General features: G+C 44.9%; 1 protein-coding gene across 3 annotated transcripts in view; it reads right to left on the bottom strand.

The window, feature by feature from the left end:
• FBXO32 (F-box protein 32) overlaps positions 1-21,770 on the bottom strand; it is a 44,782-nt gene extending 23,012 nt beyond the window's left edge. Inside the window, exons 1-4 of one of the 3 annotated variants that reach the window (XM_056522704.1) lie at positions 21,556-21,770; positions 6,928-7,049; positions 6,261-6,310; positions 3,037-3,129 (exon numbers count right to left, since the gene is read on the bottom strand). In XM_056522704.1, the coding sequence (XP_056378679.1) occupies positions 3,037-3,129; positions 6,261-6,310; positions 6,928-7,049; positions 21,556-21,668 (378 nt within the window). In that variant the 5' untranslated portion in view covers positions 21,669-21,770. Of the gene's footprint in view, positions 1-3,036; positions 3,130-6,260; positions 6,311-6,927; positions 7,050-7,219; positions 7,291-13,170; positions 13,573-21,555 lie in introns of those variants that run through there. The other 2 variants (XM_056522706.1, XM_056522705.1) reach the window with 2 other exon arrangements.
• Positions 21,771-22,198: the final 428 nt, after the last annotated feature.

The following is a 22,198-nucleotide window of genomic DNA, read 5'->3' as shown; positions in this document are numbered from 1 at the left end:
TCATGACCACAGTGCTCTCTGCTGACATCTCTGTCCGTTTTAGGAACTGTCCAGAGCCGCATACGTTTTCTATGGGGATTTTCTCCAACTCTGGACAGTTCTTAAAATGGACAGAGGTGTCAGCAGAGAGCTCTGTGCTCGTGATGTCAGCAGAGAGCTCTGTGTTCCAAAAAGAAAAAGAATTTCCTCTGTAGTATACAGCAGCTTATAAGTACTGGAAGGATTAAGATTTTTTTTTTTTATAGAAGTCATTTACAAATCTGTTTAACTTTCTGGCACCAGTTGATAAAAAAATAAATAAATAAAAAAAAAAAAAAAAATTTCCACCGGAGTACCCCTTTAAGGAGCAAACATCTATATATGGTGTCTCCATGTTTATATGGATTCCTTTTTACAATAGATGTATTGGCGCACTATAAAATGGTCCATCGTGTGTGAAATAGGGAAATCAGATTGTGATACTTGACAACATTTTGAAACTTTTTGAAACTTTTTGGAAGGTGAAACCAAGGAGACAAAGCCTGTAAGAGAAAGCCATCTTCTCCCCCCGGCTTACATGATGACTCTAAGTAACGCGATGTGATTCATAACCGTCCATCGCTACTGCTGCCAAGACACGTGGTCTTCATGTGGTTGCAATGAATACACAACGTGTCTGGTTACGCAGTGCGATTACACAGATGCTCCGTGGATGGCACAAAGACAACTCTGTAAATTACATTTTATTTGGGCCTGCCAAGACCAGGGTAAATATTATTATGGAAAAAAAAAAAGCCTGGGCAAAATAATGTTCAGCTCTGATCTATATTCGAAGCCATCGGACAGTCAACATAGTCAACATCTAGTGGTGCCACTAGAGATCAGCGAACTTACAGTAAATTCGATTCGTCACGAACTTCTCGGCTCGGCAGTTGATGGCTTTTCCTGCATAAATTAGTTCAGCTTTCAGGTGCTCCGGTGGGCTGGAAAAGGTGGATACAGTCCTAGGAGACTCTTTCCTAGGAATGTATCCACCTTTTCCAGCTCACCGGAGCACCGGAAAGCTGAACTAATTTATGCAGGAAAAGCCATCAACTGCCGAGCCGAGAAGTTTGTGAGGAATCGAATTTACTGTAAGTTCGCTCATCTCTAGTTGCCACCTTTCTTGCAAAAAAAAATACCGGCCATGCTAATTTGCATAATTCATTATATATGCGTGAAATTTTGGGGAAATTTTGTCCTATTCTGACCCCAATAACCTTTTTTATTTCTCCTTATAGGGGCCTGTATGAGGGATCATTTTTTGTGCCCCGATCTGTATTTTTTAACAGAACCATTTTTGTTTAGATATGACCTTTTGATCGCTTTTTTTTTTTTTTTATATTAAATTCGGGAGTTGCAGTTAGTTACTAACTACAACTCCCAGCATGCCCTGATACAGCCTGTTGCTCATCAGCTGCCCCAAATGAAAACTACAACTCCCAGCATGTTGGGCTATATAGTAGTACGGTATATAGTATAGGTCAGTGTTTTCCAACCTGGGGTGCCTCCAGCTGTGGCAAAACTACAACTCCCAGCATGTTGGACTATATAGTAGTATATAGTATAGGTCAGTGTTTTCCAACCTGGGGTGCCTCCAGCTGTGGCAAAACTACAACTCCCAGCATGTTGGACTATATAGTAGTATATAGTATAGGTCAGTGTTTCCCAACCAGGGGTGCCTACAGCTGCAGGAAAACTACAACTCCCAGCATGCCCAGACAGCCAACGGCTGTCCGGGCATGCTGGGAGTTGTAGTTTTGCAACAGCTGGAGGTGCTCTGGTTGGGAGACACTGGTATAGTATATGGTGCAACATTCCGGGAGTTGGAGGATTGGTTGGATAAATACCGGCCATTGCATTGCCGGTATTTGTAATATAAAAATACCGGCAGGGTGCCCAAAATACCAGCTGTACCTGTAAAATACCGGCCAGGTGGCGACCCTATCGACATCCCTCATAATCCATCGACACAGATGACAGGGGTTGAGTTTCTGTAGGGACCCCTTCAGATGAATATGTTGGGTTATTCCCTGCCATTCCAGATTTCCATAGATAATCCCAGGATTATATACTGGCAGAGAGAGATGCACAGCAGGGTGTAGCTATAACTATTAGGCATGTGTGATGTCCCAGTACGGGCCCTGTACTGTCCTCCTGTCCTGTCAGGCGGAGTCCCTGCATGTCCCCGGGGATCCCCTGCAGCATACCCCCATTATGTATATAGGTTTGCCTCATTTAATGTACTGTGGCTTTAATGTTTGTACCACCTGATTGTTACCCAGAGGTCTCCAGTGACCAGGTGACCCCCTCAAGTGACCTATGGGCTCCTTGCACAGCCCCCCTATATAACCAGGGGAGGGGCTGCAATCTCGCTCTTAGCACATTGCTACTTCTGCTGAGGTCCAGTGCAGTCATGTTGTTCCAGTGTCTGTGTCCAGAGCATTGGAGGCCTCAAGCCTAAAGTCCTGCAGTCACAAGTCGGTCATCAGTAAGTCAAGTCATCTTATTGTCAGTCACCATCTCTGTCAAGTCAAGTCCATCTGGAGTCACCGTGGCCTGCACTAAAGTCAGTCTAACTACTGCAAGTCCCAGCAAGCCTGCGAGGTCCCCCTGTGTCACTGGCCACCTCCCTGGGATATCTGGCTGTACTGCAAAGACTACATCACCTGTCTTGTCTCAGTAAAGCTGCCGTTATCCTTAATCTGGCGTCGGTGTCTTCATTGCCCCTGCCTAACCCAGGATCAGCGGTATTACCTTCGAGTGGTTAAGGCTAAACCACGCCCTGGCGTCACGACTAGAAGGGGTTAATACCATATGCCCCATGGGCCATAACAACTGCCCTGCATCTACCCTGCATTGCACCCCGACTCCACACATGCTCATGCAGCCGTCAGCCCTAGTGTTTGAGGGTACCCAAAAGTCCCTTTGCCACAAATGAAGACTCCAGTATTATAAATGGTAGATGGTGTTACAAAATTCCCCCTGAGGGCCCATAAAAGCATTGTGGATACTTACCCTCACAACATAATTGAACCTCCGAGAGTCCAAAATGGCAGTGGAGAAATCCAAGCGGTTAAAAGCTTCACCGAGAGTGCAGTACCCATGACGCTGCAGAAAGAGAGAGGGGTGAAGAGTTACAAAGCCGTCCTCTGGGCCGTCATCTTAGATCTATCTATGCATTATTACTGCCCTGTAGCATGCTGGGAGTCATGAGAGTTCGGGACTAATGTTGCTCGCGAATATTCGCAATTCGAATTTTATTCGCGAATATAGCATATTCGCGAATTCGCGAATATTCGCGAATATAGCGCTATATATTCGTAATTACGAATATTCGTTTTTATTTATTTATTTTTTTTTTATTTATTTATTTATTTATTTTTTCACAGTACACATCACAGTGATCATCCCTTCCAGCTTATATGGTGTAAGAAGGCTCTAATACTACTGTGTGAGACGGGTGTGCGAATTTTCGCATATGCGAAAATTAGCATATGCTAATGTTCACATATGCGAATTTTCGCTTATGCTAATTTTTGTATATGCAAATTTTCGCATATGCAAATTTTCGCACGTGCGAATATTCGCATATGCGAACATAAAACGAGAATATTACGAATATGCGAATATTCGCGAATATGACGAATATTCGTCCATATATTCGCGAATATTCGCGAATATTCGCGAATTCGAATATGGCCTATGCCGCTCAACAATTCGGGACATGACAGTGAGAACTATTTGGATAGACATACAGTGGGGATCAAAAGTTTGGGCACCCCAGGTAAAAATGTGTATTAATGTGCATAAAGAAGCCAAGGAAAGATGGAAAAATCTCCAAAAGGCATCAAATTACAGATTAGACATTCTTATAATATGTCAACAAAAGTTAGATTTTATTTCCATCATTTACACTTTCAAAAAAACAGAAAACAAAAAAATGGCATCCCCCCTCACCAATGTGCCGGGATGCCTGCTGAATGATTTCAGCAGGCATACCAGTCCAGTCCCCAACCGGCTAACGGTGGGGACGGAAATTCCCACGGGTGTACCTGTACGCCACAGGTCCTTAAGGGGTTAAATACTTTAGGAGCTGCTAGATATTCATGCCTCCTGGTGCCTGCAGACTAGGTGCTAAACTGTGCGACAGCAGGAGAAGGAGGAGAAGACAGGGGAAGGAGGTGTTAAAGGAGCCTCTCACTGCCCGCACTATGTGAATGAACTCTGCAGGGAGGCTCAATCCTGGATGCTGCTGGCTGCAGGGCTACACTGCTTCCCCAGCTACAAACACTCTAGCAGCCGCAGGGGGCCCTCTGGAGGATGGAGGTCCCTGGCAATTGCCCAGTTTACCATGCCCTAATGCCAGCCCTGGCTGCTTTCATGCTTTTCATGATCTGCTTGCTAGATGTTGTATCCCAGCCCATATAATGCAGTACTCTATTTCCTAAAATAATCTCCTTAAAGGGATACTCCGGTGGAAAACATTTTTTGTTTTTTAATCAACTGGTGCCAGAAAAGTTAAACAGATTTGTATGACTTCTATTAAAAAATCTTTACCCTTCCAGTACTTTTAAGCAGCTGTATGCTACAGAGGAAATTCTTTTCTTTTTGAATTTCTTTTTTTTTTGTCTTGTCCACAGTTCTCTCTGCTGACACCTTATGCCCGTATCAGGAACTGTCCAGAGCAGGAGAAAATCTTCATGGCAAACCTATGCTGCTCTGGACAGTTCCTGACACGGACAGAGGTGACAGCAGAGAGCACTGTGGACAAGACAAAAAAGAAATTCAGAAAGAAAAGAATTTCCTCTGTAGCATACAGCTGCTAAAAAGTACTGGAAGGGTAAATATTTTATAATAGAAGTCATTTACAAAACTTTCTGGCACCAGTTAAAAAACATTTTCCACTGGAGTACCCCTTGAAGGTCACTTCCTTCTACAAGATCATCACACTCATCCTCTGCTTCCTTCTCACGATCTGCTTGGCTCCATGTTGTATCCCAGCCCAAAATCATGACCCTGTCCCAAAATCATGACCCTGCACAAGTGATCAGGTCACTGCTTCCCACAGGATCAGCACAATCCTCTACTGCTGTATCATCTTTTCTATGATCTGACTGGATACAGAATACCCCACCTTTGTCCAATTCAATGTAATGTACACACAAAGAATAGACATTGGAGGAGATTCTCAAAGAATTTTGCGCCCAAAAAATTCTATTTTGTGCCAAAAATTTGGCGCAAAAAATATCAAACACATTTTCAAAGAGCTTTGTGCCTCGGTTTACACTGTTCACGTCAGTTTTGTAAAAGTGGGCGTGTCCACGTATATTGTCAGCTTTACATGATATTTTCAAAGGGGTGAAAGTCATGTTTACCGTACATAAAAAATTTCACACCAGCTTTTTGATAGTGTAGAAATCATAGAAATGGTTGTAGTTTTTTTATTTTTTTTTGTGTGTTTTTTTGGGAAAAGGTCTTATTTAAGTAATTATAAAAAAAAAAAGGAAATAATTATTATTGAAAAATATTATTTAAAAAAAAAAAAAACAATTTCCTTTTTTTTTTTTTTTTCTTGGTCACTCACTGCACCTACCCGCACTCACATTTAAGCTCAGAAATATTTTATTTAACCGTATACAGTTATCACTTGTCTGGGTACTAGTAACCATGGAATATTTCGTGAGATGTTTCCGCCAGAATTTTCTGCAATTTTGGCGCAAAAGAAAAATACAATATGGCTGCAACAAAAAAAAATAATTTTAACAAGAAGAGATGGTCCAGCGCAGGTAGGTCAAATTCAGGATACTTTATTGCATGAAGAAATACAGGTACACGATGAACATGGGCAAAGGTGACGCGTTTCGGCCTTGCAAACGGGCCTTAGTCATACAAAGCTTGTAGGCCCGTTTGAAGGGCCGAAACGCGTCACCTTTGCCCATGTTCATCGTGTGCCTGTATTTCTTCATGCACTAAAGTATCCTGAATTTGACTTACCATCTCTTCTTGTTAGCACTGCACCTGGGCGCTGTGGGCTTGGGGAGTGAGCTGGACTTTCACTTGTCCTACAAAAAACTAATTTTGGCGCAAAAAAAAAAAAACTAAAAGTGGCGTGGAAATTAATTTTCACATATTTTCAAAGCAGCACAAGAGACCTGAATAATATCGCTGGAACGGAAATTACAGTCGTTTTTGAGAATCTCCCCCAATGGTGCTCGGGGGGCCTTCGGTCCCGTTCTTACCTCCTTGGTGCTCCCTTTGTGCACATAGATCCACTTCTCTTGGTAGAAAACTGGGAAGGAAAAAAAATCGGCAAAAATAGGTATAAATACATGTAGGTGAAAGTGCAATGTATTATTATCGTGTCTTTTCCCCATAGAAGGACCATTCATCATTGGAGTACAATGCAGTAAGTCCTATATAATGGCCTTCTATGTGACAGGGCCAACTATGGTGACAAAATAAAACGGATCCCTCCAGGGAACAAACCAGGATAGAGGCAGCGCACAGGACTTCAAAGGTAAAATGGTTTATTTACCCGGCATGCAACGCGTTTCGCTGGATAACCAGCTTCATCAGGCATCATGCCTGATGAAGCTGGTTATCCAGCGAAACGCGTTGCATGCCGGGTAAATAAACAATTTTACCTTTGAAGTCCTGTGCGCTGCCTCTATCCTGGTTTGTTCCCTGGAGGGATCCGTTTTATTTCTTCGCCTGTGTGTCCAGGAGCAGCTGCCGCTCTTCGCCCATTGCAGGGTCACTTCACGCCTTCACCATAGTTGTACTTGGTCGCAGTACAACTATATTTGGTGAGCAAGTTTTCTTGTTTATTATCTTTGCTTTTACATTACGCTATCACACTAGGAGCGCTCTCCTTGTCTGTCTATAACTATGGTGACAGTCACTTACATTGCGTCTTTGTGTTGTTGTTGAGAAGATCCTTCTTTCTCTTTTTGGCCGCTGTATCGTAGTTCAGGTTAGTGATGAGGTTCTCCTTATTGTTCTCCTTATTGTTCTCCACATGGCAATAACTGTGAAGACACATATACAGGGGGTTCACATTGTATAGGAATAAAGCCTAATGAGAATTACACAATTATCTCATGTATTTGGTGTCTCTATGTCTTGCAGTTTTCAAGATCACTGCTTGCTATCAGTGAATGAGAATATATATGTTTATATCCCTTAGGGGAAGATTTACCAAAACCCGTCCAGAGGAAAAGTTGCCCAGTTGCCCATAGCAACCAATCCGATCGCTTCTTTCATATTCAACAAGGCCTCTGCAAAATGAAAGAAGCGAGCTGATTGGTTGCTATGGGCAACTGGGCAACTTTTCCTCTAGACAGGTTTTGATAAATATCCCCCCTAAGAGTACTGTTTCCCAACCGGTGGGCCTCCGGCTGTTGCCAAACTACAACTCCCAGCATGCCCGGACAGCCGTCGGCTGTCCGGGCATGCTGGGAGTTGTAGTTTTGCAACAGCTGGAGGCACACTGGTTGGGGAACGCTGCTTTAAAATCATCCTTTAAGAAGCCAGGCATTGACCGGCATGGCGAATTGTTATGTATAAAACTCAACGTATGTGCATATAAATGTGTATATATGTATGTGTGTGTGTGTATATATATATATATATATATGTGTATGTGCATATGTATGTATATATGTGGTAGGCCTCAGAGGTAGGGGTATTACAGTCAGGGTATTGTTTCGGTAAATCAGGGGTTAATGTTAACCCCATAGTTTGTGACGCCAGGCTGAGGGCTATTATGCCGAGATGATTCTCCGGCCTATCGCCGCCCTTCCCAGTAACGACAGGTGCATATGAATAAAAATTGAAGGTCCACAAGGTAGTTGAAGTTGAACTTGCATAAACTTTACTTAACGGTTTGCGGTACATCCACAGAGTAGTAACAGTCTCAATCAAACAAACAGTTTTTATATAGTTCAGTGACTGACAATTGTTGCGGACCTTGAATGAAATTAAAGTCTCTGAATTTAGGGTAATTATTGCAGATCCGTCCGGATTTAGGGGATAGATAAGGTCCGGTGATCCTGCAGAGTGCTCAGGGATTGATACACTCGCGATCCTGAACAGCCGTTGCCGCAAGGCTCAGGCCTAACTCACAGCGATATACAGCTGTACAGGTCTTTCCTCTTAAAGAACGCAGGAGCAAAGAGAGATCAATGGCCGCCGCTCCCTTATATGGGCAGGGGCGGGGTGAATCTGATTGGTCCGAACATCTGTCACTCACCGTCACAAAGGATGGTGGGTGCATTACGTCACAAGGGCCTCCAAAGGTCCTTAAGCAGAATACCACAGAGTTTACCTGATCACGTGACCCGCAGGTCCTGCTACGCTCCGGACAGGTAATAAACTATTATTAACTATTTCTATACATTTATACAATTAGACTTCTATAAATAAGGAACATAGGGAGAGGTTAACGACTATATGGGAGAGGTGACAAGGGGTAGACTATACACAAGGACCCCCAACGTCCTAGGGACTCTGGCTATGGGGACCTATAAACAGGTACCGTATAAGATGCGGTACCGGGACACCACTTATATGTGTGTGTCTATATATGTATATATGTGTGTGTAGATATGTATGTGTCTATATATGTATTTTCTGTGTATGTGTGTGTGTATATGTATGTATGTATATGTGTATATATGTGTGTATGTATGTATATATATATATATATATATATATATATATATATATATATGTATTTGAATATGTGTAAATTTCAGCATAACTTCCAAATGGCTGGAGATATTTCGATTCAACTTGGAGAGGGCATGCAGAGAGTTGTAATTCTTCAACAGCTGGAGGCACACTGATGGGAGAACCTAATGTTTTGATAGTGTAAGACGAGAGATGACGCGCACTTCTACTGCCCCTGACAAACTCAGTTCTGCTTCATCTAACTGTGCAAAGGCAAAAGGCTGTGCGAAAATGCCAGAAGTTGTATATTTGCAACAGCTGAAGGCACACTTGGAAATTCCGTAGCGTTAAAGGGGTACTCCGGTGAAAACCTTTTTTCTTTTAAATCCACTGGTGGCAGAAAGTTAAACATACCGTATATACTCGAGTATAAGCCGACCCGAATATAAGCCGAGGCCCCTAATTTCACCCCAAAAACCCAGGAAAAGTTATTGACTTGACTATAAGCCTAGGGTGGGAAATACATCAACCCCCCCATGTCATCATCCAGACCCCCGTCATCATCCAGACCCCCATCATCATCACCCTGTCATCATCACCCTGTCATCATCACCCTGTCATCATCCCCCCCCTTCGTCATCACTGCCTGTCAATCCCTTCAATCAGTGGTTTTCACCCTGCGGACCTCCAGATGTTGCAAAACTACAACTCCCAGCATGGTTGAAGACCACTGCCGGGCCTCTGTCATCATCCAGACCCCCCCCCCCCCCTTTAGTTTTCTACTCACCTCCCCTCGGTGGGAAGGAAGGGTGAGCTGGTCCGGCCCATCTATGCTGCAGGGACCGCCCGGTGGGGAGGATTAGTCATTCCGGGCTGTACATCTTCACCGGGGGGCCCTCTTTTCCGGGCCGGCCCCGGACTAGGGACGTTGCCTTGACGACGACGCACAGGGACGTTCATGCGCAGGGATGTCCCCGTGAGTCCAGGGCCGGCCCGGAGCAGAGAAAAGGGCCTCCCAGTGAAGATGGACAGCCCGGAACAACTAATCCTCCCCACCGGACGGTCCCTGCAGCATAGATGGCCCAGACCATCTCACCCTTCCTTCCCACCAAGGGGAGGTGAGTAGAAAACTAAAGGGGGGGGTCTGGATGATGACGAAGGCCCGGCAGTGGTCTTCAACCTGCAGACCTCCAGATGTTGCAAAACTACAACTCCCAGCCGATGGCTGTCCGGGGGATGCTGGGAGTTGTAGTTTTGCAACATCTGGAGGTCCGCAGGTTGAAGACCACTGAGAAGGGATTGACAGGCGGAGAGTTCACTCGAGTATAAGCCGAGGGGGGCTTTTTCAGCACAAAAAATCGTGCTGAAAAACTCGGCTTATACTCGAGTATATACGGTATTTATAAATTACTTCTATTAAAAAATCTTAATCCTTCCAGTACTTATTAGCTGCGAAATGCTACAGAGGAAATTCCTTTCTTTTTGGAACACTGATGACATCACGAGCACAGTGCTCTCTGCTGACATCTCTGTCCATTTTAGCAACCGTGCATAGCAGATGTGTGCTAAGGGCAGCATGGTGGCTCAGTGGTTAGCACTGCTGCCTTGCAGTGCTGGGGACTTGGGTTCAAATCCCACTAGTGTTATTATTATTATAATAATGTCAGCAGAGAGAACTGTGCTCGTGATGTCATCAGAGCATTCCAAAAAGAAAAGAAGTTCCTCTGTAGTATTCAGCAGCTAATAAGTAAAGGAAGGATTAAGATTCTTTAATAGAAGTGATTTACAACTATGTTTAACTTTCTGCCACCAGTTGATTTAAAAGAAAAAAGGTTTTCACCGGAGTACCCCTTTAACCTAGCCGAACAGTTTTACAAGGATTCTGCTTGCTGTCATTGAATAGAAACAATCACATATGCTAAATGTTATATATGTCTTTATGTTTGAGGACAGGATTTTAGGGGGAATTTATCAAGCGGCAAACACCTGCAAAACTGAGTGCGCGGCGTGTTTTTATTTTGCGCCAAAACTACCATCTAAAATGATGCTACCTTTATGCGGTCTGCACCGGCTTACTCATTTTCCTTGGTGTTTGCCTCCAGGGGACGTAGTTAGCAAATGCGCTGGTTTGTGCGCTTGAATTTATAAATTGTGAAAATAATTCTCTGTTGCGCAAATTTACCCTTTTTTGCAGTATCCAGTGAGCAAATTTTTGGAAGTGACGTCCACCACATAATAGATTTGGGGAAACCAAACAAATATTTGCGCCGATGATAAATTCCCCCTAATAGTTTTTTTTTTTTTGTGAGTTCACTACCCCCCTAATGTACACTTTGCACGATACGGATACTGGAGCGCTGGATCGATGCCAGCGGAAATACAGGAATCTGATTAAACAGTTCACAATGACTCACAGTACAGGGATAATGTATAGCCGCACACACAGACTTGCCGATGTAGCAGAGCTGAGCTGGTGGATGGCTACTTACTACCCTAGGTTATATCAGGGTTGACAACTAAGGCTAAGTCTCCACTTGGTTTTTTTGTCCTGCGTTTTTAGGGATTAAAAAAACGCCAAAGTGAAAAAACGCCAAGTGGAATTAGAAATATGCGATATCTCATGGATTTACAGCTATCATCTGGCCGCAGCGTTTTCTGGGCCAAAAAAAACGCCATGCGGCAGAATTGGCGTTTTTCTTGGCGTTTTCCCAAAAAAAAAACAAGTGGAGACTTAGCCTTAAAGAGACATTGTCACAAATTTACTAGCAAGCCATGGCAGACCAGTGTTTCCCATCCAGCGTGCCTCCAGGCTGTCCGGCCTGCTGGGAGTTGTAGTTTTGCAACAGCTGGAGGCACACTGGTTGGGAAAGCTAACATGAGAGATGACGCGCACAGCTCTGCTGCATCTGACAAACACAACTCTGCTCCATCTGCTGACATTACAAAGGCAATGGCTGCCCGGGCATGCAGGGAGTTGTTGTTTTGCAACAGCTGGAGGCACCCTGGTTGACAAAAACTTTAGTTAAGGTTGTCCGGGCATATTGGGAGTTGTAATTTTGCAACAGCTGGAGGCACCCTGGTTGTGAAACACTGTAGTAAAGGCTGCCTAAGGCTGTCCGGGCATGCTGGGAGTTGTAAGTTTGCAACAGCTGGAGGCCCCCTGTTTGGAAAACCTAATGCTTTGATAATGTTTGACGAGAAATGAACAGCATCTGACAAACTCAGTTCTGCTCGATCTACAATGGCTGCCCGAGCATGCTGGGAGTTGTAGTTTTGCAACTGCTGGAGGAACACTGGTTGGGAAAGCTGACATGAGAGATGACGCGCACAGCTCTGCTGCATCTGACAAACACAATTCTGCTCCATCTGCTGACATTACAAAGGCAATGGCTGCCCGGGCATGCTGGGAGTTGTTGTTTTGCAACAGCTGGAGGCACCCTGGTTGGCAAAAACTTTAGTTAAGGTTGTCCGGTCTTATTGGGAGTTGTAATTTTGCAACAGCTGGAGGCACCCTGGTTGGGAAACACTGTAGTAAAGGCTGCCTAAGGCTGTCCGGGCATGCTGGGAGTTGTAAGTTTGCAACAGCTGGAGGCCCCCTGTATGGAAAACCTAATGCTTTGATAATGTTTGATGAGAAATGAACAGCATCTGACAAACTCAGTTCTGCTTAATCTACAATGGCTGCCCGGGCATGCTGGAAGTTGTAGTTTTGCAACAGCTGGAGGAACACTGGTTGGGAAAGCTAACATGAGAAATGACGTGTACAGCTCTGCTGCATCTGACAAACACAATTCTGCTCCATCTGCTGACATTATAAAAGGCAATGGCTGCCCGGGCATGCTGGGAGTTGTAGTTTTGCAACAGCTGGAGGCATACTGGTTGCAAAAGCTAATGCTTTGATAATGTCAGACGAGAGATGACGCGCACAGCTCTGCTGCATCTGATAAATTCAGTTCTGCTCCATCTGATGTTGCAAATGCAATGGCTGTCCGGGCATGCTGGGAGTTGTAGTTTTGCAACAGCTGGAGGCACCCTGGTTGGGAAACCTAATGCTTTGATAATGTTAGATGAGAAATGAACAGCGTCTGACAAACTCAGTTTTGCTCGATCTACAATGGCTGCCCGAGCATGCTGGGAGTTGTTGTTTTGCAACAGCTGCAGGCACACTGGTTTGGACACACTGCTTTAAAGGAACAGTTTGAGATAAAATAAAATGCATCTGCTTCTTTCCGGAAACAGCGCCACTCTTGCTTATAGGCTGCGACTGGAGCTGAGATGAAGCATCAAGCCAATAGACATGGGTGGTGCTGTTTCTGGAACAAAACAGATATGACACGCATACCTCTGCTACATCTGACGGCACAAAGACTGTTCTGGGCATTCTGGGACTTGTAGTTTTGCAACAGCTGGAGGCACACTTGTTTAGAAACACTATAACAGGTAACACTTTGATAATGTTAGATAAGAGATGACACGCACAGCTCTGCTGCATCTGACAAACTCATTCCTGCTCCATCTGATGGCACAAAGACTGTTCCGGGCATGCTGGGAGTTGTTGTTTTGCAACAGCTGGAGGCACCCTGGTTGGGAAACACTGTCCTAGAAAACAGGGCTCCCAACCACCACGCGCCATTTATAATACCGGCACCATATAGCTGTAACCCAGAAGACCCCCACAGGTGCAAATCCTGTATAAATACACAGGTTCCCTTTAAATATCAAAGAAAAAAAAATAAAGCGTTCCAGGAAACCGCGCCACACTCCTAAAAAGGTTCATTTCTTGAGAGCCGATCGGGGGCCAAGGATTGTGAATTGTTCTGTTATTCCAGATATTGCCAAACAATAGGTTACATAAGAGAGAAAAAGAGCAGCGATAGGGCCAGACGGGTTTCTGAAAGGATTCACTCATCCCTTCGTATAATGGGTACAGGATGAATGAGGCCCCTGGTGCCGGCCTGACACCCCTATATTTTGAATGGTTTATCCCTTCACTTGTAACAGAGCCAAAAGCACTAAGAGGCAGATCCACAATACCACAAAGAACAGGGGGGGAAGGGGGTTCATTCGATTGTTATGGTACAGCCGAAAATGTATCCCTGTCTTATTCTATTCTATTCTTGTCTGTATCCATTTTCACGGTCCCAGAATTATATTCGTAAAGCAGAAACCTTTGGATAAATAGCGATATAGTTCTTCAGAATTTTGGATGAATTTTAGAATTTTAGTTTAACCTCAAAGGAGTTTGTAAAATGAGAAAATCATATCTGCTTTGTTCTAGAAACAGCGCCACCCACGTATATGGGCTTGATACTGCATCTCAGCTCCATTCAAGTAATTGCAATACCAGCCGCAGCCTATAAGGAAGAGTGGCGCTGTTTACGGAAAGAAGCAGCCGCGTTTTAATTTATCTCAAACTGTTCCTTTAGTGTTTTCTAACCAGGGTGCCTCCAGCTGTTGCAAAGCTACAATTTCCAGCATGCCCGGACAGCCGAAGGCTGTCCGGGCATGCTGGAAGTTGTAGCTTTGTAGCTTTGCAACAGCTGGAGGCACATTGGTTGGAAAAAACTGCTATAAATGGTCCATTAAAGGGGTACTCCAGTGGAAACCCTTTTTTTTTTTTCTAAATCATCTGGTGCAAGAAAGTTAAACAGATCTGTAAATTACTTCTATTAAAAATTCTTAATCCTTCCAGTACTTATTAGCTGCTGAATACTACAGAGGAAATTCTTTTCTTTTTGGAACACAGAGCTCTCTGCTGACATCACGAGCACAGTGCTCTCTGCTGACACTTCTGTCCATTTTAGGAACTGTCCAGAGTAGGAGAAAATCCCCATAGCGAACATATGCTGCTCTGGTCAGTTCCTAAAATGGACAGAGATGTCAGCAGAGAGCACTGTGCTCATGATGTCAGCAGAGAGCTCTGTGTTCCAAAAAGAAAAGAAGTTCCTCTGTAGTATTCAGCAGCTAATAAGTACTGGAAGGATTCAGATTTTTTTTAATAAAAGTCATTTACAAATCTGTTTAACTTTCTGGCACCAGTTGATTAAAAAAAAAAAAAAAAGTTTTCCACCGGTGTACCCCTTTAAGAAGGCAGACATTGACTGGCATGGCAGCATTGCACTGCAATGAGGAGTACAGGGAGGATAAGAAGTCTATCACTATTGGGGCTTCAGAAGACTGGGAAAGCTGGGTGTGCCACCCAGCTTTCCCAGTGTTCTGAAGAGCATTGCTTTTCCTCTGCGACAAAGTATAGGTAGATAGATCGCAAGGCCGGGTACTCAGCAAGTAGAATTGTCCTCATGTTGTGTGCGGTATTGCAGCTCAGTTTCATTGAAGTGAATGGAGCCAAGATGTAATACTGCACACAACCTGAGCACAGGTGTGGCACTGGTTTTGGAAGAAATTTGCTCTCTTTTTTTATTCTTGGATAACCCCTTAAAGGGGTACTCCGGTGGAAATTATTTTTTTTTTTTAAATCAACTGGTGCCAGAAAATTAAACAGATTTGTAAATGACTTCTATTACAAAATCTTTACCCTTCCAGTACTTTTTAGCAGCTGTATACTACAGAGGAAATTATTTTCTTTTTTTAGGGTGCGTTCACACGCTCTTTGTTTTTGCGGGTTTTCCGCTGCGTATTTGAAAAGGTGCGGGCTCTTCTTGGCAGATTTTCCACGGAGGAATTTACGCTGCGGAAAATCTGCCGCAAGCCCTATTGAAGTCAGTAGGGACTGCGCGGATTTTCCGCAGTGTAAATTCCGCCGCAGAAAATCTGCTATGGACAGCCGAGAAGAGCCCGCACCCTTTCAAATATGCAGCGGAAAACCCGCAAAAACAAAGAGCGTGTGAACGCACCCTTAATTTCTTTTTTGTCATGTCCACAGTGCTCTCTGCTGACACCTGATGCCCTTTTCAGGAACTGTCCAGAGCAGGAGAAAATCCCCATAGCAAACCTATGCTGTCTGGACAGTTCCTGACATGGACAGAGGGGTCAGAAGAGAGCACTGTGGTCAAGACAAGAAAATAAATTGAAAAAGAAAATAATTTCCTCTGTAGTAAGCAGCAGCTAATAAGTACTGGAAGGGTAAAGATTTTTTTAATAGAAGTAATTTACAAATCTATTTAACTTTCTGGCACCAGTTGATTAAAAATAAAAATGTTTTCCACCGGAGTACCCCTTTAAACCAAATATATCGCAGCAGGAATGTATGACTGCAGGATCTGTAATGACGTCCATATTAGTTGTCACAATCACATTGTCACACGTCACATGATCACAATGGAGATAGGAGTGACAACCCCGGACACAAAGGTCTATAAATAACACGTTGTGGGGCCACAAAGCCACGTGTCTCAGGAGATTGTTCCGATGGACAGACCCGCCCCTCCCCCAAATGATGGGAGTGATATCCTATGGAAAAACTATACCCACTGTTGCAACAATGGTCATGCTGGGAGTTGTAGTTACCCAACAGACAGACAGAGCCGCAGGTTGAAAACCGCTGTTCTCTACTTCAACTAAGCATTCAGCGTTTAAAAACAGCGCCACTCTTGAGCTCAGGTTGTGTGTGGTATTACAGCTCATTTCCATTGAAGTGAATGGGGAAAAGTCGTAATACCACACGCAACCTGAGGACAGAGGTGCGATGCTGTTTTAGAAAGAAAGTGACAATGCTTTTGTAATCCTGTATATAGAAACATTTAGCAACTTTTTGATATACTTTAAAAAGTTTCTTTTTTTCTTTTTTTTTTTAAAACTTTTTACAAGAACTCTGCTTGCTGGCAATTAATGAAAACATTCATTTCCATAATTATGTCCATTCTAGGCAATCTTCTGTAAGCTAAGTGTTAGAAGGCTGTCCGGACATGCTGGGAGTTGTAGTTTTGGACCAGCTGGAGGCACCCTGGTTGGGAAAACAATGCTCTATAGCCTAGGTGCCTAACCTGCGGCCCTCCAGCTGTTGCAAAACTACAACTTCCAGCATGGTTGGACATGCAATGATATGTATAAGGATAAACAGCTGAAGGGCCACAGGTTGGACACCTAGGTTATAGAGCATATGACTTAAAGGGGTACTCCACTGGGAATATTTTTTTTTTTTAAATCAACTGGTGACAGAAAGTTAAACAGATTTGTAAATGACTTCTATTTAAAAATCTTAATCCTTCCAGTACTTATCATCTGCTGTTATGATCCACAGGAAGTTCTTTTCTTTTTGAATTTCCTTTCTGCCTGACCACAGTGCTCTATGCTGACACCTCTGTCCATGTCAGGAACTGTCCAGAGTAGGGGAAAATCCCCATAGAAAACCTCTCCTACTCTGGACAGTTCTTGACATGGACAGAGGTGTCAGCAGAGAGCACTGTGGTCAGACAGAAAGGAAATTCAAAAAGAAAAGAACTTCCTGTGGATCATAACAGCAGCTGATAAGTACTGGAAGGATTAAGATTTTTTAATAGAAGTAATTTACAAATCTGTAACTTTCTGGCACCAGTTGCAGCTGTCTGGGCATACTGGGAGTTGTAGTTTTGCAACAGCTGGAGGCACCCTGTTTGAAAAACGCTGCGTTTACACATTATTTTATCGAAGCTTTGATGTTATAAGAGCGTTAGCCTAGCGCACAAACAACGCGGTCCCAGCTCTGCTACATCTATAGACAGAAATATGTCCAAAATAGAACTTTTGGCTCTCTGGGCATGCTGGGAGTTGTAGTTTTGCAACAGCTGGAGGCACCCTGTTTGAAAAACGCTGTGTTTACACATTGATTTTATCGAAGCTTTGATGTTATAAGAACGTTAGCCCAGCGCACAAACAACGCGGTCCCAGCTCTGCTACATCTCTACACAGAACTATGTCCAATAGAACTTTTGGCTCTCCGGGCATGCTGGGAGTTGTAGTTTTGCAACAGCTGGAGGCACACTGGTTGGGAAAAAGCTGCTTTATAACCTAGGTGTCCAACCTGCGACCCTCCAGCTGTTGCAAAATCCCAGCATGGCCTCAGATTGGACACTTCGGTTATAAAGTACATGACCTGAATGATGTTTCTCGCCTCAAGAGCTTAGAATCTTTTTTTCAGCATTGTGGGGGATTTTGTACGGCTCCAAATAGGAATGGTTTTATCCATTCAGGGGTTATCCAGGATTAGGGAAACATAGCTGCTTTCTTCCAGTAACAGCGCCACTCTTGTCCTCAGGTTGTGTCTGGTATTGCGGCGCAGTTCTATTGAAGTGAATGAAGCCGAGTTGTAATACCTCACGCAGCCTGAGGACAGGGACCACAAGCGCCCCCTTTAGGGTGCGTTCACACTGCGGAATTCCGTCTGGCAGCCGCCGCCGAAAATACTTTGTCGCTAGGGCTGTGGGGCACTGAGCCGTCACCATTGACGGCTATTCAGTGTTCACGGAATCCGCGCAAAGAATAAACATGTTCTTTCTTTGCGCGGAATAATTTCAGCGGCAGAGAATTATCTGCGGCTGAAATTCCGCGGTGTGAACGGGTCTTGCGGAGACCCATTCACACTAATGTTAATTCCGTAGTGTGAACGCACCCTTAGGCAGCTCTTTATTATAACCTGTGTAACTCGTAGATATTATAAGTTTGCAACGCAAAGATTTGCGCAATGTTATTGTAACTCGCAGCGCCACTTCTTCCAGTAACAGCGCCACTCTTGTCCTCAGGTTGCGTCTGGTATTGCGGCGCAGTTCTATTGAAGTAAATGGAGCCGAGTTGTGATACCACACGCAGCCTGAGGACAGGGACCACAAGCGCCCCCTTTAGGCAGCTCTTCATTATAACCTGTGTAACTCGTAGATATCATAAGTTTGCATCGCAAAGATTTGCGCAATGTTATTGTTACTCGCAGCGCCCCCCTTCTCTGCGCACCGTCACCGCATGCAGCGTGCACAACAGTATACAGGGTGAGAACAGCTGCCAACCATTCCGGGCAATGTCACCCTTGCTTGTGACGTGCCAAGAATTCCGTCAGCGATTGCTCTATATCGCCACCAACAGGGCAGCGGAGGGCGTTGCAGGTCACATGCTTTTTCGAAGGGAAACAAAAACAACCCAGCTCTGCATAGCTTTCCAGATCTCCCCTCCAAAGCTCCATCAGCCAAGTCACAGTTTACATTGGCTTTTTATAGATCAGGAAGCTGCCGGGATGCTGTGTCACCGACCGCAGGACCAGCATCTGTATACAAATAGCAGGACCAGAGTATATGACCTGCGGAGGATGCTGGGAGTTGTAGTGATGCGTTCATCCCCATTCTTCAATGCTTCACTGATACATTGTAACCGCATTGCACCAAACTGAATCATTGTCATCTCATCCCTAACAGCAGCCACGTCCAAAGTGTGGTTCTCCGGCTTTTGCAGAACTACAACCCCCAGCAAGTCATTAGGACAACGACTCCCCTTCTAGATTGTTTCGGATGTGCCAGTGTAAAAAACACAGACATTGACTTATTTGTGTCTATATATACGTGATGAAATTGTTTGTCGCTAATAGATGCAGCAGAGCTGTTAGATGTAGCAGAGCTGAGCGTGTTATCTCTAGCGTTACATTATCGAAGCATTAGGTCTCCCAACCGGTGTGCCTCCAGCTGTAGCAAAACTACAACTCTCAGCATGCCCGGACAGCCTTTGCACCTTCAGATGGAGCAGAACTGAGTTTATTAGATGCAGCAGAGCTGAGCGTGTCGTATCTCGTCTTACACTATCTTATTATTTACTTGCACAGTGTTTCCCAACCATTGTGCCTTCAGGTTGTTCTAACACTACAACTCCCAGCATGCCCAGATAGCCTTCGCATCATCAGATAGAGCAGAACTGTGTCTGCCAGACGCAGCAGATTACATTATCAAAGCATTAGGTTTCCCAACCAGTGTGCCTCCAGCTGTTGCAAAACTACAACTCCCAGCATGCCCGGACAGCCATTGTAGATCGAGCAGAACTGAGTTTGTCAGATGCTGTTCATTTCTCATCTAACATTATCAAAGCATTAGGTTTCCCAACCAGTGTGCCTCCAGCTGTTGCAAAACTACAACTCCCAGCATGCCCGGACAGCCATTGTAGATCGAGCAGAACTGAGTTTGTCAGATGCTGTTCATTTCTCATCTAACATTATCAAAGCATTAGGTTTCCCAATCAGGGTGCCTCCAGCTGTTGCAAAACTACAATTTCCAGCATGCCCCTGCAGCCATTGCATTTGCAACGTCAGATGAAGCAGAACTGAATTTGCCAGATGCAGCAGAGCTGTGCGTGTCATCTCTCGTCTTACATTATCAAAGCATTAGCTTTTGCAACCAGTACGCCTCCAGCTGTTGCTAAACTGATGCAGCAGAGCTGTGCACGTCATCTCGTCTAACATTATCAAAGCATTAGCTTTTCCAACCGGTGTGCCTCCAGCTGTTGCAAAGCTACAACTCCCAGCATGCCCGGGCAGCCATTGCCTTTTTAATGTCAGCAGATGGAGCAGAATTGTGTTTGTCAGATGCAGCAGAGCTGTGCGTGTCATCTCTCGTCTTACATTATCAAATCATTATCTTTTGCAACCAGTATACCTCCAGCTGTTGCAAAACTACAACTCCCAGCATGCCCCGGGCAGCCATTGTCTTTGTAATGTCAGCAGATGGAGCAGAATTGTTTTTGTCAGATGCAGCAGAGCTTTCCACTGTCAGATGCAGCAGAGCTGTGCCTGTCGTCTCATCTTACATTATCAAAGCATTTGCTTTTCCAACCGGTGTGCCTCCAGCTGTTGCAAAGCTACAGCTCCCAGCATGCCCAGGCAGCCATTGCCTTTTTAATGTCAGCAGATGGAGCAGAATTGTGTTTGTCAGATGCAGTAGAGCTGTGCTTGTCGTCTCGTCTTACATTATCAAAGCATTAGCTTTTCCAACCGGTGTGCCTCCAGCTGTTACACAACTACAACTCCCAGCATGCCCCGGGCAGCCATTGCCTTTGTAATGTCAGCAGATGGAGCAGAATTGTGTTTGTCAGATGCAGCAGAGCTGTGCGCGTCATCTCTCGTCTTACATTATCAAAGCATTAGCTCTTGCAACCAGTATACCTCCAGCTGTTGCAAAACTACAACTCCCAGCATGCCCCGGGCAGCCATTGTCTTTGTAATGTCAGCAGATGGAGCAGAATTGTTTTTGTCAGATGCAGTAGAGCTTTCCACTGTCAGATGCCGCAGAGCTGTGCCTGTCGTCTCGTCTTACATTATCAAAGCATTTGCTTTTCCAACCGGTGTGCCTCCAGCTGTTACACAACTACAACTCCCAGCATGCCCGGGCAGCCATTGCCTTTGTAATGTCAGCAGATGGAGCAGATTTGTTTTTGTCCGATGCAGCAGAGCTTTCCACTGTCAGATGCAGCAGAGCTGTGCCTGTCGTCTCGTCTTACATTATCAAAGCATTTGCTTTTCCAACCGGTGTGCCTCCAGCTGTTACACAACTACAACTCCCAGCATGCCCCGGGCAGCCCTTGCCTTTGTAATGTCAGCAGATGGAGCAGAATTGTGTTTGTCAGATGCAGCAGAGAGCTGTGCTTGTCATCTCGTCTTACATTATCAAAGCGTTTGCACTTCCGACCGGTGAGCCTCCAGCTGTTGCAAAACTACAACTCCCAGCATGCCCGGACAGCCGAAGGCTGTCCGGGCATGCTGGGAGTTGTAGTTTTGCAACCGGTTGGCAAACGACATTGATAATATCAAAGCTTCAACGTTATCAGAGCGTTAGCCCTGCGCACAAACAACGCAGTCCCAGCTCTGCTACATCTCTAGACGGAACTTTGTCGTAAACAGGCGCCGGTATAGATGGCGGATCCATTACAGATTGGGATGTGGGTTATATTGGTTATTCTGACCTGTTGATGTCTCCGACAAAGTTACTATTCTCCTCCAGGAACCTTTTCCAGCCGTCGTCGGTCTTCACCCAGTTCTGGCCCGGGGACCTCCAGTCCTGTCCTAGGAAAGGCATGGTGGTCCTGTGTGTATGATGGGAGTTATTGTCCTGGGGATCAGCTGAGGTGTGCGCCTGTTCTCGCAGTCTTCTCTCTCTGCTGTTCCCAGCTTGTTCTAGGCTATATATAGTGCAGGCTTTGTTGCCGGAAGTCTCAGGCCCGGCCTCCGACTCTGACATGTGGCTTTGTTTATACCTCAGCTTTGTTATTGCAAAATTGGAAACTGGATCTGAAGCCTGAATCCTGAGAGCAACAGCTGCAGCCTTGCAGCTGACACTCCCCATCATGCCCCCTCTCAGGTGGCGCCCCCCGCCACCACCACCACCGCTCTTTCATTCTCCCCCAATTGTAGGGTTTTACACGGAAAGGACACGTTAACCCTTGGACATCTGACTCGCCTTGTAAACAGGAATACGATCGCGCCGTCACGCGGGCTGCCGATCGGATTGCCGTCTGGAGGGGTTGTTTGGAGGACGTATTCCGGTCATTGGATAGGAGTTATGTAAAGGGATTTTCCATTTTTTTTACTTTAATAAAGAGAAATCAT

The sequence above is a fragment of the Hyla sarda genome, chromosome 5 (assembly GCF_029499605.1).
Source record: "Hyla sarda isolate aHylSar1 chromosome 5, aHylSar1.hap1, whole genome shotgun sequence".
NCBI lineage: Eukaryota > Metazoa > Chordata > Amphibia > Anura > Hylidae > Hyla > Hyla sarda.
This window is presented reverse-complemented; position numbering and strand designations above follow the sequence as displayed.